General features: G+C 38.3%; 1 protein-coding gene across 1 annotated transcript in view; it reads left to right on the top strand.

Annotated features, from left to right (window-relative positions):
• Positions 1 to 17,051, top strand: part of galnt18b (UDP-N-acetyl-alpha-D-galactosamine:polypeptide N-acetylgalactosaminyltransferase 18b) — a 102,664-nt gene that overhangs the window by 58,081 nt on the left and 27,532 nt on the right. Inside the window, exon 7 of the mRNA XM_026167872.1 lies at positions 15,422 to 15,607. Coding sequence (XP_026023657.1) covers positions 15,422 to 15,607 — 186 coding nt within the window. The remainder of the gene's footprint in view (positions 1 to 15,421; positions 15,608 to 17,051) is intronic.

The following is a 17,051-nucleotide window of genomic DNA, read 5'->3' as shown; positions in this document are numbered from 1 at the left end:
AGTGCATATAAAAGAGTATTTGACTATTATACACAGTTAGCAGTCAGTGCGCTAAATCCATCATAACTGTATTTTGTCAAATGTAAATTTAATGCAGTTTGTTCTGAATATGTAAAATTCATAACATAGAATATCAGGGATGTTTAGAAGTAAGACATTTTACAGGGAAATCTCTAAATAACCCAGATCATTTTTTGGTTCAAGATGAATCTCTGGTTTAGTTTTCCTCTCTCCTGGCTGTTGATGATTTACCCCAAATAATTATTTACCAAAGTAAGCTAGGAACAAAATATACACATCTTTAGTAGAATGTACAATTGTCTGTTATGAATCAGTTATTTAAAGCAGTTTAAAGTCAATGTTTTGCAGAAGCTCCAACAAAACAAAAAGGTAATCCAGATTCAGAAGTCAAACAGAGCAGGAGAACAGATAATCTTATTTATACTAAATATCTTCATATATCTTTACCAAATCCCCAGTAAAAACTTGAATTCACATTTTGAGTGCCCACCAAAGACTGAACGGAGACCACTTTTATAAATTCACATTTTCATTACATTATATATGTATTTATAACCAGTATCATATAATGCATTGCAATTTCTAATTGCCATCTACTGCTGCCTGTAGGACGCTAATGCTAGTGCTTTATCTTTCTTTTTAAGCGGTCTTTACAGATACAAAAACTATTGACTGCAAAATAGCTACTGAGTTACACGTGATAAAAGCAGTGTTGGTCAAGTTACTTGAAAAAAGTAATCAGTAACTAATTACTGACTAGTTACTACTCAGTAACTAATTACTGATTACTTCCTCAGAAAAGTAATCCTGTTACTTTACTGATTACTTATTTTCAAAAGTAATTAGTTACTTAGTTACATAGTTACTTTAAAAAAAAAAAGATTTACAACCTGAATAGGTAATAAAGCAATAGATCTTTAAGCCCAATCCAATTTTTTCTGCATAATCCATCATATAAAATGTAATCAAATGAAAAAGTCTCTTTTTGAAACTAGTTTTATTAGTTTTAATCTTTTAATTTTACGCATGAAGCAAACATTAAATTATATTCAACATTCTCTGACTGGAAGAAATTTGTTTAACATTTAAACCTATTTTCTGCACATTCCAGCACATAAAATAAAATAGGTTTTTGTGTTTACACTCAGTCTTTCAGATACATGCAAGTAAAACACAGCAGAAAATAAATAAAATCGAAGACTCAGCGGTCCTGTTGCTCTATTTTCACCTATATAGCAGGAGTGGGGCAGGCGGAGTTTTGCCCTGGTGCAGGTGTGTCCAGTGTTGTCAACTTAGTGACTTTGTCGCTATATTTAGCAAGTTTTCAGACCCCCTTAGCGACTTTTTTTCTAAAAAGCGACTAGCGACAAATCTGGCGACTTTTTCTGGTGTTATTGGTCTTATTTACGATGACTTTTTGACATCAAAGCGGGTATCGCTTTTACTCTCAACAAGCAGCGGGTGCTGCCGTGGGTACCACGCCTGTTCCAAAGCACTCACGAGCGGAGGATAGTCCTCCCCCAGCTGCTATCAAGGCAGAAGACGTTTACACCTATGTGTCCAAACTGCAAATGAATCGCGCATGAGCGAAGCCGCTGGTCCCGCACTGTCTGTAACGCAATCAGTTCTTCTTTTACTGTTATGCTGTTTTGTGGATCACGAGGTTTAAAACTACTTATACACACACAGTAACTCCACCAGAGTGCCTATTTCGGGTCACTTTTGCCGGTCCAAGCCCGGATAAAGGAGCAGGGTTGGAATTGTGACATTAAAAAAAAACAATAATTGCTAAAATAAATGTCATTTATTTAGGTCGCCGGTTCGATCCCAGGGCTCTCTGTCCTGGTCGTTGTGTCCCTGGGCAAGACACTTTACCCCACTTGCCTACTGGTCTTGGCCAGAGGGGCCGATGGCGCGATATGGCAGCCTCGCTTCTGTCAGTCTGCCCCAGGGCAGCTGTGGCTACAACTGTAGCTTGCCTCCACCAGTGTATGAATGTGAGAGTGAATGAATAGTGGTATTGTAAAGCGCTTTAGGTGCCTTGAAAAGCGCTATATAAATCCAATCCATTATTATTATTATTATTATTAATTTGTAGTTCTAAATTAACTCTAAATGCATTTAAGACGTTTTTACTCACTTCATGTCTCTTCCACTATGTTATTTCTCTCTCCAACAACATAGGTTACAATTATATTAGCATGACCAATCATGCTAACACACTGGGTGTGTTGTAGCGGTCAGTGGAAGGATCTGGGAGTTTCACATTCCCGTGGCAGTGTACTGTCCGTGCTTGCTCGGAAGTTTAGGGGGTTTTTTTGCTGTAAAAAGAAGTTTTCTTCCCAGTGAACAGAGGACGCTAATGTTTTTGTCACTTTTTACAGAATCAAACTCAAAATAACGCTTTAAACACTGCACGGTCATACTCTCTCCCGCACTCTATGTTAGCCATTGTTGATCTGCACACAGCTGTTGCCACAAATGTCGCACTCGCTTACATCATTGTCATGAGACACTCTCCCAAAAAAAATCACAGTTTTAGTAACGCAGCAACGCTACATGCTTACGGGAAAGTAACAGTAATCTAATTACCTTTTTTGCAATAGTAATCCCTTACTTTACTCGTTACTTGAAAAAAGTAATCGGATTGCAGTAACTTGTAATGCGTTACTGCCCATCTCTGGATAGAAGGGCCAATGACAGTCTCTGGAAATTCAGGAAATGTATCTGTATGTGTTGGAGATGAATCCAGTGAATTAGAATCAAAAGTCCTTCTGAATGTGATCTATCTATGTTGTCTATTGCATTAAAATGCTGAAGGATTGTCTTAGGGAGTCTGAGTCATGTCCACAATAAAACACAAAGCATCGTTAGATCCGTAACACAAATCTGACCTGTTTCTAACAGGGCTGGTTCTCTGTTTGAGCTTCAAGGAACACTGGGATGATTTGTTTTTTGAAAACTGAAGGTGGATGCATTAAAAAATATATATATATCATTTATTTTTTTGAGGTTATCCTTCAAGTCAGACTGTACGGTGGAATGCACAGCAAATTGCCACAGGACCATGAAACAAAATTATAATACAAATGATTTCCCCAAACACCTGTGAATACTGGGTATCACGCCAGTGAAGTCAGCCTAGGACAATGCATCATAAGAATACCAAAGCAGACATCATCACTCTAACAGTGCCAGGATGGTTGTGTTGAGAAATGAGAATCATTGAGGGCTATGAAAAACAATTATGCAGCAGCCTTTGTGCACAGTATTTATGGAAGTGGCAATAAAGCATCATTACTGTCATCATAATGATTTACACAGTAGATTTCAGCCAAATAGTCACCAAGCAATTTAATTTGCTATAAAAAAAAAGTGTAATCTGTTTGAGCTTTAAAAAAACAAAACAATGTAAAACACATAAATAGGACTTCGAATCAATCAAACAAACAAAAAAAAAAATATTAAGGCCAGTTATCAAACTGAACTATTTTCTGTGATAATTTTTAAAATGATAGTTGTCATTTAATCAAACTTGCAGTTTGATCAGTTACCAAGCATCAGGATTTTTTATGTATCTGTTGAAGAAATACTTTATGTGCTGCACATGTAATAGACAACACATATAGTAAGTTTAAGTATTCCAATACAGCAAATTAGTTATTTCGATTCAGCATATACAAAATCAAACAGCAATGTCACGCAATGTATATTTAAATTTAAATATATTCTCATCACCCATATGGAAAAGAAATAAAAGACTTGCATAAGATTTGGCTTACTTCATATGGTGAATCATATAAGGCTTATATGATTTACTCATGAAAGTGGCCACTTTCTCATTACTTTCATATATTGTTTTAGTAAGTATCCAAAACATACAAGTTTCATTTATATAATTTTTCAAGGGATCTTATATCTGTTTTCATTCTTGTATGCTTCTCATACACGTTTCACACAAGACAGATGCAAACTTTATAAGATTTATATATATCTTTTCCATGTGTGCAGCCACATTATTAGGCACACCCACGGGTGGTCCTGGCATGTTTGGTGCCCTGGGAGAACTCTCCTGCAATCCCCAAAATGCGCTGTCATGATGTCGGGGCAGCATGGGTGCGAGCAACTTTTTTTGCCCATGCCATGATGCCGCCCCCACCACGATGCCGCCACGGGCAACCGCCCATGTGGCTACTGGGCACACCTGTAGATATGCTCAAGATTATCTGCTGAATAGGAGAGAAAGATTTAAGATGTGCTGTGGTTGTGGGTACCAGATGATGGTTTGACTATTTCACAAAGTACTGATCCTGACCCAGCGCTACGGTTTGCAGAGAATGGTCAGAAAAGGAAAATATCCAGGGAGTGGCAACAGTAATTCAAATAAGCACTTGTTAGAACAAAGGTATGCAGAAGAGCATCTCTGAATGAACAAAATGTTGAACGCTGAAGGACATGGGCTTCAGCTGCAGAAGATAACACATGCAACTGAAATCTGCAGCAAATGTGTGATGCTATCATGTCACTATGGAATGATTCCAGCAATAAGAATTAGGGCAGTTCTGGAGGCAAAAGAAGGTCTAACCCAGAACTAGCAGGGTGTATCTAATAATGTGTATGAATATACAAGCTTTGTGTCTTGTAAAACACATTCACATTCACAAAATGTTTCCCACGTGTCATTATTTTAGTCTTAATCTCAATATTTTGGGTATCAATTGCAGGTGAGTGAATCTGAAACAAAAGCCACATTCACATTAGCAGTACCTGTGAATAAATTACCAGCTCAATTTTGTGTTCAGTATTCACACTGCATAATGCTGTTTTGAAGTTCTCCACCATATAAAATTTTAAAAAGATTTAGCTCTCTGTAATCATACATGAACGAATAACAAAACATTGTAACATAATGACCGAGTCTGTAATTGTAAGACAGCGCTGATTGAGTTCCATGACCCCTGTTCTGCTGAAAATCTACTGAACCCCGCTGCGTAATCTCAGACCAACAGGACAATCAATGAGCAAGTCTTTTTTCTAACAGGGGTAATGGGAACAGCATCGCAGCCGTCTTGTATAAAAATGAGAAATGTTGCAGTTTCATGGATACGATGATCCTTGTTATACGGTAATGCTATATGAGCCAGAGTTAAATCCCATAAATGGCAGTGGTTTGCAGTAAGCAGCTGGACACTTGTAACAGTAAAATAGTTTTATAGTGTACTGAGACAAATGCAGAAACGCTGTTTTAAGCGGAGCCATATTAACAGAATTAACTTCAATGACTCCCAACAAATACCAGTCTGTTCACATAACTCAGACCGGCTTCTCTACTTTGGCCTGCCCATTCAAAGTCATTTCAGTAGGAGTAACATTATAAGACCATACTACTCTCACTGGGTTTTAATTTTTATACTGAAATTGTTATTAGTGTTTGACATCATTCATAAGCCATCTTTCCACTTACCAAAAAACATTGCTGGTTTCCTTTTTCCTAAGAAAAATATTAGATGTAAGTATAACCACTCTTAGCTACGTTTGCTCTAGGAGCTTCACTTTGTTCTTGGCTTTTGGCATTACAACAGCTATATCACTGTGAAGATAAATGTGGTTGATTATTATGTTAAAACCTTCACCCAGTGCACCAAAATGTCTGTGTAAAATTTTGAGTGAGAAGAAAACTACTTGGATTTAAAGAAAAAAAGACTAGAAGGATTCGGTATCGACTCTATACAGAAGAACTGTGCTCATCAGGGTTCAGACTGCAGGCTTTTATTTTGTAAAAGCACCTCTGAGTGGTGGGAATTTCCCAGTGCAAACACACCAGGAGATACTCATAATACAGACTGTTGAATTAAATTCTTTCTAGTGTTGTTTCTGGAGGTAAAATAAGTCTACAGCAACATTTTAAAGAAAAACACTGTTTTCTTCTGTGAGGACTTAGACAAAGAGATTTAAAGTACTGTGAAAAAGTCTTGAGTCATCCCTTATTCCTCTCAGTTTTGCTTCCAAGGACCTTTTAAGGTAATTTTTATAGAGTGGTCTTGAGCAATAGTTCGTCAAGCTTTCTGAAGGTCTTTCAGGGATTTTTCTTTTTAGACATTGGCCTTGGTTTTCCCTCATTTTCCACCCAGTCCTTCTACTTTTTTAGAGTAATGCTGTATTCGTGTTTGATTCTTTCCGTATTTTTGGTTTGTTTGGTTGGTCATGAAGCCACTAAACAATGACTATGATTTAATTAAGAATTTAAAGAAGACACTTGATTTAACAGATGAACCAGTGTAGTGTCTACCTATATAATTTTTAATCGCATCCTTAGGCACTTGTTACCATCAGCCTGTTGCAAAATATCCTAATATTTTCCCATTTCTTTAGGTTGCCAATGCCAAATAAAGCAGTCTGACAGGAATAAAATAGTATTTTTGCACCAGCAACATGATTGCTATAAACTGAAAACTTGGTATATCTCAGAATTGTGTGGCGTATGTCCTTAAAGACCAAAGAACATGTTTCCTAAAAATAAAACCTGCAGCAGTTGAATAGTATCTGAAGGTTCTGAACCTAACAACTAGAAAAAAATCCAGCAAGAAAACAGACAAGACCCGACTAATACATCTGACCCTTTGGTTGATCTACTGCTCATCAGAAATGTTCTCAGTGGTGGCTCTCAATAAGCCATTCTTAAGTAAAGGAAACATCCGTCCATCCATCCATTTTCTGCCGCTTATCCGGGGCCGGGTCGTGGGGGCAGCAGCCCAAGCAGAGAAGCCCAGACCTCCCTCTCCCCAGCCACCTCCTCCACCTTGTCCGTGGGAAAATCAAGGCGTTCCAAGGCCAACCGAGAGATATAATCTCTTCAGCGTGTCCCGGGTCTGCCCCGGGGCCTCTTCCCTCTGGGACATGCCTGGAAAATCTCACCCAGGAGGCATCCTTGTCAGATGCCCGAGCCACCTCAACTGACTCCTTTCGATGTGGAGGAGCAGCTGCTCTACTCTGAGCCCCTCCCGAATGGCCAAACTTCTCACCCTATCTCTAAGGGAGAGGCCAGCCACCCTTCGGAGGAGGCCCATTTTCGCAGCTTGTATTAGCGATCTCATTCTTTCGATCACTACCTACAGCTCGTGACCATAGGTGACGGTAGGGGCGTAGATCGACCGGTAAATCGAGAGCTTCACTTTTACACTCAGCTATCTCTTCACCACAACAGACAGCATCCGCATCACTGTGGCCACAGCACCAATCCGTCTGTTAATCTCCCTTCTGTAACATAAAACAGGATTTTTCATTAATAATTCAAGGCTAAGAATCTTCACATGCTGCCTGTATGAATTACTTCATCCCTGTCTCCTAAGAAGTTGCATTTATATGCATTTATTCCTTATTAGCTTTTTGAGGGGGTTTTTTCAAGAGTAACATTCAGACCTGAGTTAGGGTCAAAAAAAGAAAAAAAAATCCTGAGTAGACAACATGATGGATGCACATTTAAAGTTGGCATGTTTGTAGTCTGCAAATGAAAAAATAAAAAATGTAGGTTTACCTTTAAAATATCACTATTTCTCTTAGGTAGACTTGTGCAAAGTTTTTCCAATGTGCTTGGCAATAAGTTGTTCTGAGCATCTTGGGGATCTTGCCACAGTTCTCCAGTGGATTTAGACTGTCTCCATGTCTTTGGTCTCTTAGTGTAATCCCAGAAGGACCCGTACCGTCTGCTGCAGGACAGTTCTTTATATTTCCCACTGTGCTTAAAACATCTATAGAGCAGTGTAGATAATATTATTTTTCTAGCCATTGTCAAGTCAATAACATGTTTAATAAGTCGATCAGATGTCCTTAAAAATGTCAGAAAACATTTTAGAAATATTACAGTATAACAATGAAAGTAAGATTTGCTTGTTTGGCATAATAAAAACTAAAATATTTAGGTTCTACGCTTTCTAGAATATATCAAACAGTGCTCTTATGAAGTGCAGGATTCTAGGTCTCTATAAGACACTAAAAATTTAATAAAAAGTCTATTTCTCCAGCTTTAGCTAACTGACAATATTCAGGCATGGGATTCATGCAGGCATGAGTGCATGTGTATTTTGTATATTAGCCATTCTGTACTAAATATGCAAATCTCAAAGAACACTTGCTGAAGCACTAGTTCTCATAGTTTAACAATATTTTGCACGCAGTGTGCGACAGGGACTGATAGCACTGAGAATAAATCATGTGAAAGTGAAGAGTTCTCCCCACACGCTGTATGAGTGGGTTTTAAAACTTATGTTGTATTTGACTGACTGTTTATCTCTGAGCTTTAATTAATGACCACAGTGAGCAAGAGGGACCTTCACACTACACTAATCAAGGCTGGAAGATCCCCTAATAATTTTCTCTTCAGTGTCACCATTTATTAGGTAGAATATACAATTTAGTTGCTCGTTTTATCGCCTACACTCTGACGGCATTAGCATATCCACGTCCATTAGTAAGTTTGCTGTAGGAGATATTCCGGGAATGGAAAAAGGTGCTGATTAATTTTACAGTTATTCAAAGGATAGCTTAATGCGACACCACCTTGTGAGGTTTTGCAGTTCTCACGACTGAGAACAGGCAGTGAAATCATTGAAGATGTACTTGTTTTGGCTACATTCTGCCTTTCTCACATAAATTAAACACCTGTTAGACTGTACAGAGTTTAAAACTCCTGAGAAACATTTATATGCATCACTACAGCTGAATGTGGATTTCGACTTTTTAATTCAACGAGCAGTGAAACTTCAGTCTAAGGTAAAATGATGGAGATGCTTCTCTTCTGAGTGATCCAAGTTAAACTCCACTGAAATTTTGGGTCAAGCCCAAATTAAAGTCTAATTTGCTTCAGATATGAGTTTTACATAATATTTAACATTTAAGCAAACCATTATTATGATTGTTTTTGAGTTTTATGCCTGTGACTTTTATTCAAATTCAAAACCAACATGAGAAACACATTAACATAATGAAGTGAGTGTCTGAACCTGGCTTAAATTAACATAATCTTTTTTTATTGTGCCATACACAAACACATAATAAGACTGATTTGGTCAATTAGAAATACTTTGCCTGGTGTGTTTAGGATTGTCTGCAAATGGTTCAGCATTTCTGCGGTAAGGACGGGGAAATGTGTTTTGCCTTTCAAACAACAAAGAGTGCAAGCTGATACACGCTCAGTGGAAACTCTACACCAATTGTCTGCACTGCTTTAACTCTGCGCTCTGGGCAAGAAAAGAGGAAGTCAAGCTTTACCTTTAAAGTAAGTCTGCGCTTTGATGTGAAGGGTTTTATTATCACAAAATACTGAGGAAATGTGAAATGAATGCAGTGGGAAATATTAGGGAGTTTATTTAAAAGCCAGTTAAGGTTTCTGGAGGGACAGGAGAGGTTGTGCAGGGAGATGAAAGCAGATACCTTCAGATACGCAGACAAGCATGAAGTGAAAAAAATAGAATTCCTAAAGTAGCATATATAAAATCACAGGACTTTATGGTGCTTCAGAAGCATCATTTCAGTCATAAGCAAGCTGTCACATCAAGGTGTTCGTGTCAGAATTACATCAGCTGTGTCCTTGTATAGGACAATTCACTCATTTGCATAAGCAAGAGTCCAGTGTACACACAATTTTCCATTCACTTGCCGTTTTCTTTTAAGTGCAAATGGATAAAATTAGCTCTAGAACATTCCCTGCAGTATCCTGCTGAAAATCTATTCACAGATAGATATATATCATAGTTTTACATCTATTGGCATTTAAATGCATGCCAGCTTTTATTAAAGGGCATGGTATTTAATACAAAAATGCACCCTATTTCATTTGCACACCTCCAGGATGCAGCTATAGCAAGACTGATACATGAACTTGTGAACTCCAAGTCTTCCCAGCTAGAAACAAGGTATTCATAGATTGATTGATTTATAGTGTGTGTGTGATTTAAGAGCAGATTTCAGATTTATTTATTTTTTAATTATGCATAACATTAACGTAAAATGTGTTTATCTTTCAGTTAAACATGGAGTAACAAAGACTAACTATTCTGATATCCTGAGTATACTTGGAAGCAGAGAAATACTTCATGCCAAAAAAGTGCTTTGAGGTGTTTCATGTGCATCTTCATCTTTTTGCCTGTGAAAATGCTGAAATCAGTTGTTACGAACACAACTTCAAGTAGCTGCTGTTCTCAGTGAAGAAGAAAAACACAAACATTTTACATGTTGCCTTTTAAGCCTGCAGGAAGTGAATATTTGACACTCTAAAGCTGCAAACTATGTACAAACCAGAAGTTAACAAAAGTTCATGAAATGATTAAGTAGATAAGCCTGCATATATGTAATCTGATTAGGACTTTGGCTGCACCATAAAGCTTTTTGCCGGTATGCTTCATATCCTCAAAGATTTTTGCAAAGTAACCTTGTGGCTACTCTCATCAAAATCCACTTTAAACCACTGCACAATCTGTTTGGTAAGTGGCACCACTACACAGAAAAATGAATGAAGCACTTCCACTCACATTACATTTACATTAAAGGTATTTAGCTCTTGCTCTTATCCAAAGCAAATTATGATGAGGGCAGCAGTAAAATTAGCTTAGGCTCAGACTGATGGTGCCCTGGTAATAGATCTAAGCAAACACAGCTGTAATGTGAGACAGGCTCTCTGGCTGAAAAGTTCTACAAAAAGAAATTAAGAGGAAGAGCACTTAGATGGTGAGGAAGAGGATATTTAAACATGAGTATATTTGCAAGAGGATCTGGAAGGAAGGGGTTTGAGCGGGTGACGTGAGTTATTTCTTGAGAAGGTTTTAAGCTTACAAGAAAAGGCAGAGGTTGTGCAGCTCTGCCTGAGATCGTTCTATCATCAGGAGTCAGGGAGACTTGGAAGAGTGAGGACCTGACTCTTAATAACACAAAGTAGGCTCATGGACTGTAAATGGTGAAGCAGTGATTTATTTGTATCACCGTGTGGGTGAACAGTCCCGCCACCCGTAATGACAAGGCCCAATTAAGTGTCGCAATTAGGTTTATAAAACTCCTGTTTGACAGCATGGAGACTGAGAGCAGTTTCTCATCCAACATTGTGCCAACTCCTCGGAGTAAAGTGTGGTGTAAGTGTTTGCTGCAGTAGCTGCATAGCTGTGCTTTTTGCTTTGGCGACACACTGGAAAACAGAGTGTATGAATGAACATGCAAATTAGGTGGTGGGTTTGATCATTCAAGGGGAAGGGTAACCGTGTAAGGCTTTGTATTTTGAAAAGAATAACAATATAGGCATCCATAATAATGGTAGGCTCAGACTTCTGTCCTGACAGTAATGGCCTGTTTCTTGAAATGAATTTAGAAACAGGCTGCTGGAAATTAGTGGTTAACTGCACGGCTTTAACAAAAGCAAAAATTATTTATTTATTTTTTTTCATTGTCAGAAAAGAAAGTTGACACTAAACAATGGAGAAAGCTGCTGCATAGAAGCCCTAACTGATTATGTTTTATAAAAAGTCCTAGCAGAGTTGTTTAAGCTGTAAAATTGGTGCAATATTGAAACTGCCACCAAAGTAATATGTTATCCAGTGATATCTTAACTTTTACCAGCCGACCAGTCCACAATTTGAGCTCAGGCCAAAGTAACTAACAACTGTTTGTTGAATTTCAATTAATTGTATTAAAGATATCTCCACAGATATCACTGAGCTCCATATCATGACATTCAAACATTCATAACAATAATGGTAAACACTTCAGTTTGTTGTTTATTTGTAAACAAATATATCCAAAAACAAATATTAGTATAGTCAGACTCTGCTGACCTTTGGGTTACAGCCTAATTTGGAAACATTAACATGCTGGCCTGCTAAGATTGTTAATGATTTTCAGCATTTTTATCATCGTTGGCATTTGCTTGGTCACAGATGCAAACTGTGCGTTTACTGCCTTTTGTTGTTGTAGATAGATAAACTCTACAAATATATCACTTTTGTAAGTCGTTGCTATCCAATATAATATTTAACGCTAGTTTATTAATTCTATAACTTGGTTATTTTAGCTGTTATTAAGTATATCTGACACATTAGAGCTTTCAGGGACCTAAAATCCACCTATTTGCTCAGCTCAAGACATAATAAACACACAAATTAAAACAGCAAAATACAAAGGATTTAAAATTCTGGTCAGTTTCTTTTTTTGTTTGTTTGTTTGTTTGTTTTTGTATTAGTGTGCTAATCTGTTTGCATATGTGCACTTGACTGAATTTTAAGCTTTGAAAGAAAAAGTTATGCCACTGATCTGCTTTTGGAAACTGCATGAATGAGAATATTAGTCTTTAATCTGGTGTTTTAGTTTTCTTCTGGGACACAGAAGAATTGAGCAACAGCTGCTACAACTGAGCAGTTTCTTTTCAGGCGTTAACAACCACATGAACCAGTGACTTGGTATTACTTGTGGAAATCTGCTAAACCTGATCTGCACCTTAAAATACACAATAAATAAACTAAGGTGATCCTCAGGGGGTTTTGTGGCCTGAACTTTTAAATAGGTGTGTGATCAGCTGCTTTCCAGCTGCTTTCACCAAGGAACCATTAAATTCATTATCATGTACATAATCGTCACCTCATTACCAACCATGAATTTGAATTCCTTGTTTTGAATTTGATTTCTTTTTTAAGAGAAAATAAAGAACAACACTGACAAGTAAATGCATGACCAGATTTGCTTGACGATTTAACTCATCTGCAGAAATTGTGTCAATTTTACCCCAATTGTATCCAGAGTGTATGCCACAGCTTATGTTTGTTCTCTGTGCTGGATGATGCTTATTTGCAGCAAATGCTTTTTGTGTTTTCTTCGGGTTGATGAAAATGATGAAAATAACAGGAAGGATGTCAGCTGTGCTATTTGGTCCTCACATAAGAGCACAGTGTGATCATTTAAAGCTTATTCACACTGAAGCATTGGGTGTTCTGAGATAATGCTGAGTTCAACACATTTAAGTGATTTCTTAGCATCCTCCACAGGCTCTGTTAGTGACATCTCCTGTGACAAACCCACACAAATGTGAGCATGTACGCAGAAGAACACATCTTCATTGCTTTGTTGAAGTCTTTGGATGATTTGAGAGGCCATTCACATTCTTCAGATAGCAATCAGCAGAACTGTACAGCCCAATTTATTTTCTAATTCATATCCTTCCAAGATTGAAGTCTCATTTCATTCCACTCAAAGTTTCTTTTTTCTTACTCTGAAATTCATAATCTTTTTGATGTACTAATGCACTAATTAAATAAAAATTGAAATTGTTCATATTTCTGATTGGGTTGTTGAAGAATATGGGGAAATTGTAAATGTTAATATAAATCAAGTGTGTTTTATAATAACCGCAGTCACCAAACCAACCATTTTACGTGTCATTTCATGTCGATTAAAAAGTTTTTCCCAAAACAGAAATCCATTAAGAAGTGTTTGTCATTATACAAATGTATTGTATTTAGCAAAACTTCCCTTCAGTCAGCATTCTGAGTTCATTAACGGTCTCCATTTTCTTGGATGGGATTATTACAGTTGGGAAAAGTTTTTAGAAAGTCCTGCAACAGGGCATTGAGTCTCCCAGAGGTCTTCATTATATGAGGACTTAGTGCCACTAGCTTTTAGAGTCAAAGAGTCAAGCTTTTCCTCCTGGGCACTAGGACTATCCACATTCTCCACCACGGGCACTCCCTCTTCACAGTCAAGGATACAGTAGGCAGCAGAAATAATGAAGGCCCTGTGCTTGTTAGCCACTACGTGCTTTATGCAGTCTCGATGTCATCATGGCCCGCTGCACTGACTGTGAAGTTTCCAAAACTGTTCTTGCACTTGAGTAACAGTCTGACTTTTCAGGTATGATGTAAACATCAGAAGAGAGCTAAGAAGGAAATTCCCTTTTCTTTGTAAAACAGAGTCAGCAATGTGCTCAAAATGTTCCTCAGAGATTCTTGACATGATAGCATCAAACAGTTGCTGGATGGGTGGAACAATGCTCAGTTGGTACCGAGGGGCTCAAAGTGTACCAAGAAAGCATCCACCACGCCGTGAAACCACCAGCAGTCATAACTACTGATACAAAGCAGGATGGATCCATAATTTCTTGTTGCTCAGAACAAATTCTGACTCTGCCATCATCATGTCGCATCAGAAATTGAGATTCATCACCCGAAACAACGTTAATCTAGTCTGTATGAAATGGCCTGTATGGCCTGTGTTTTTGTATAGTGCTTTACTAGTCCCTAAGGACCCCAAAGCGCTTTACACAACATTCAGTCATCCACCCATTCACACACACATTCACACACTGGTGATGGTAAGCTACATTGTAGCCACAGCTGCCCTGGGGCGCACTGACAGAGGCGAGGCTGCCCAACACTGGCGCCACCGGGCCCTCTGACCACCACCAGTAGGCAAAGGGTGAAGTGTCTTGCCCTAGGGCATTGAGTCTCCCAGAGGTCTTCATTATATGAGGACACAACGACCGAGACTGTCGGAGCCGGGGCTCAAACCGGCAACCTTCCGATTACAAGACGAACTGCCAACTCTTGAGCCACGATCGCCCCTGGTGAACTGGTGTGGTCTTCTGCAGCAGACATGATTTTCTGCCTAATGAGTTTTTGTTAGAGTTATTGTTGGCTTCCTACCAGCTTAAAGCAGTGTGGCCATTCTCCTCGAATCTCTGGCATCAGCAAGGCATCTGCACTCAGAGAACTGCTGCTTTCTGTAATTTTCTCTATGAACCCTAGAGATGGTCGTGTGTGAGAAATTTTAATGGATCAACAGTTTCTGAAATACTCAGTCCAGCGTATCTGGCTCCAACAACGATGCCATGTTCAAAGTTCCTCAAATTAACTTTCTTCCCCATTCTGATGCCCACTTTGAACTTCAGCAGATTGTGTCGACCATGTCTACATGCCTAAATACATTAAGCTGCTGGGTTGTCATTGGCTGATTATACTGGCATTTTTAATGAGATAAGGTGGCCTGTGAGTGTAAAAAAACAACAGAAAATGGGTCACAGGTCTTTGCAGAAAAAAAAGTTTCCTGTATATTGCCAGTTCTGGCAGCACAGTACAGCTTATTGAAACTCGTCCCTTTCTAAAGTATCCTTTAGACACTTTCAGTGCTCCATAGAGGGCCTGCTTGCTAGCATGAGCATCAGGTACAAGGCCCTAGAGTGTGTAACAGCAACATCTGTGCAGCCTGTGGTGCAGCTGTGTTTTCTTAAAGTCTTCTGGGGTATCTGTCTGTTTTGTGACTTAATTGAATATTTCAAGATAAACTTTTAAACAGCACAACAATAGCTTGGGTTGTTATTGTGAAAAAACTAACAGAACTTTCTTTTCTTTGTATTTGGAATACTTAAATCCAGGTGTGGCAGTGTGGAGGCAGCATCGAAGTCCTGCCTTGTGCTCGCATCGCCCACATAGAGCGTGCTCATAAACCCTACACTGAGGACCTGACATCGCACGTACGTCGAAACGCCCTCAGAGTTGCAGAAGTTTGGATGGATGAGTTTAAAAGCCACGTCTACATGGCCTGGAATATTCCACTGGAGGTCAGTGACCATGTTAATGACAACAAGCACAAGTCACACATGGATTTGAGGGTGGGGAATGTCAGCTTACACCTTGTCAGTAGTGCAATGTGCAATGAAAAAAGTTAATCCCTTGGAAATTGTTGTGATTTTTTTTACACGATTGGACTGCTGATACTTTAGATGTGTGCAGACAAGGAAAATAAACAAGCTCTTCTTTAGTGGCATTCATTCACTATTCAGAAAGAGTCTTCAAAGAATGATGGTTCCTTTCCAAAACCCTAAAAATAACATCAAAACAAGAACTTCATAATTTCTCACAGCATGATTGACTGTTTTCCTTTTGTGACATAATCCAAAGGGAGTATTTATAAAGTCAGATGTGCAAACCCACAAATAAGCGATCATATCAGAGAAAAGCACCATAAATTTCAGGATGATCAGGCTGAGTCCAGTCTTCAGCTACCTAATCTAAATGTTGAGGGTTGAGTGTCATCTGTTATCAGCTGCTCTCCTCCCATCACAGATGCTTAGTTGAACGAGGCCCCTGACACCTCCTGAAGGCTCAAATGAAATGATTTTCTTGTGACTTACAGACTGGCCTGAATTAAATACGTGCCACTGAATAAATAAATGCTTAATATGATTCAAGAAAATGGTTTAAATGAGGACATTAGCATTTAGAAAATCCATTGTAAAGGCTGACAATAATAATTTAAAAGATTAATTAAAGAAAGTAACTGGATTATAGTGTGACTTGGGAGTGAAATAATGAATAATACAGAAAGAACAAAATTAAATGCAAAGACAGGCGCTGTACGTCATTTATTCAATATGTTGGAGCAGAAATGCCGCTGATTTACTCTTTTCAGTCTTTTCATTTGAGGCATTTGAGGCTATACTCACATATACTTACGTAATATTTTCAGCGTGTTTTCACAGTTGTATTAGTGTCAAATTTCAAGGATTTCATAAAAAAAAAAGATTTTTATTTGATCTTGGATTTGGTCAATCAAAATAAATATGCACGCTGTGTCATCTTATGTTAAATGTAGCATCCCTCAAAGGCAAAGTCAAATGTTTGTTCACTGAATCCTTTTTCTTGTCCTGAATAATCTGTTTGAATATGTAAATCCATGTTATGAATAGATGAACATCTGCAGGCAATTCATTCAGTCAATAATGAGGCGTTTAACAGAGCCTGTACTCAAGAAGCATGAAATTTTGCCCCAGCTTTAGCCCCATGAATTAACCACACAGTGAAATCATCAGTGTTAATTTACCTCTGAGAGCCTCAAAATGAGCATAGTGCTCATCCGAAGTTTGCATCTATCTGAGTTCACTTTTGGGGGAATTATGTTAAAATGCTCTTCATAGACTACAGCTCTGCATTTAACACCATAATTCCCTCCACACTCACCACCAAGCTGGAGCATCTGGGACTCAGCTCATCTATGTGTCAGTG

This window comes from Astatotilapia calliptera, chromosome 1, assembly GCF_900246225.1.
Source record: "Astatotilapia calliptera chromosome 1, fAstCal1.2, whole genome shotgun sequence".
Taxonomy (NCBI): Eukaryota; Metazoa; Chordata; class Actinopteri; order Cichliformes; family Cichlidae; genus Astatotilapia; species Astatotilapia calliptera.
Note: the sequence above shows the minus strand (reverse complement) of the source record. Positions and strands in the feature narration are given on the sequence as shown.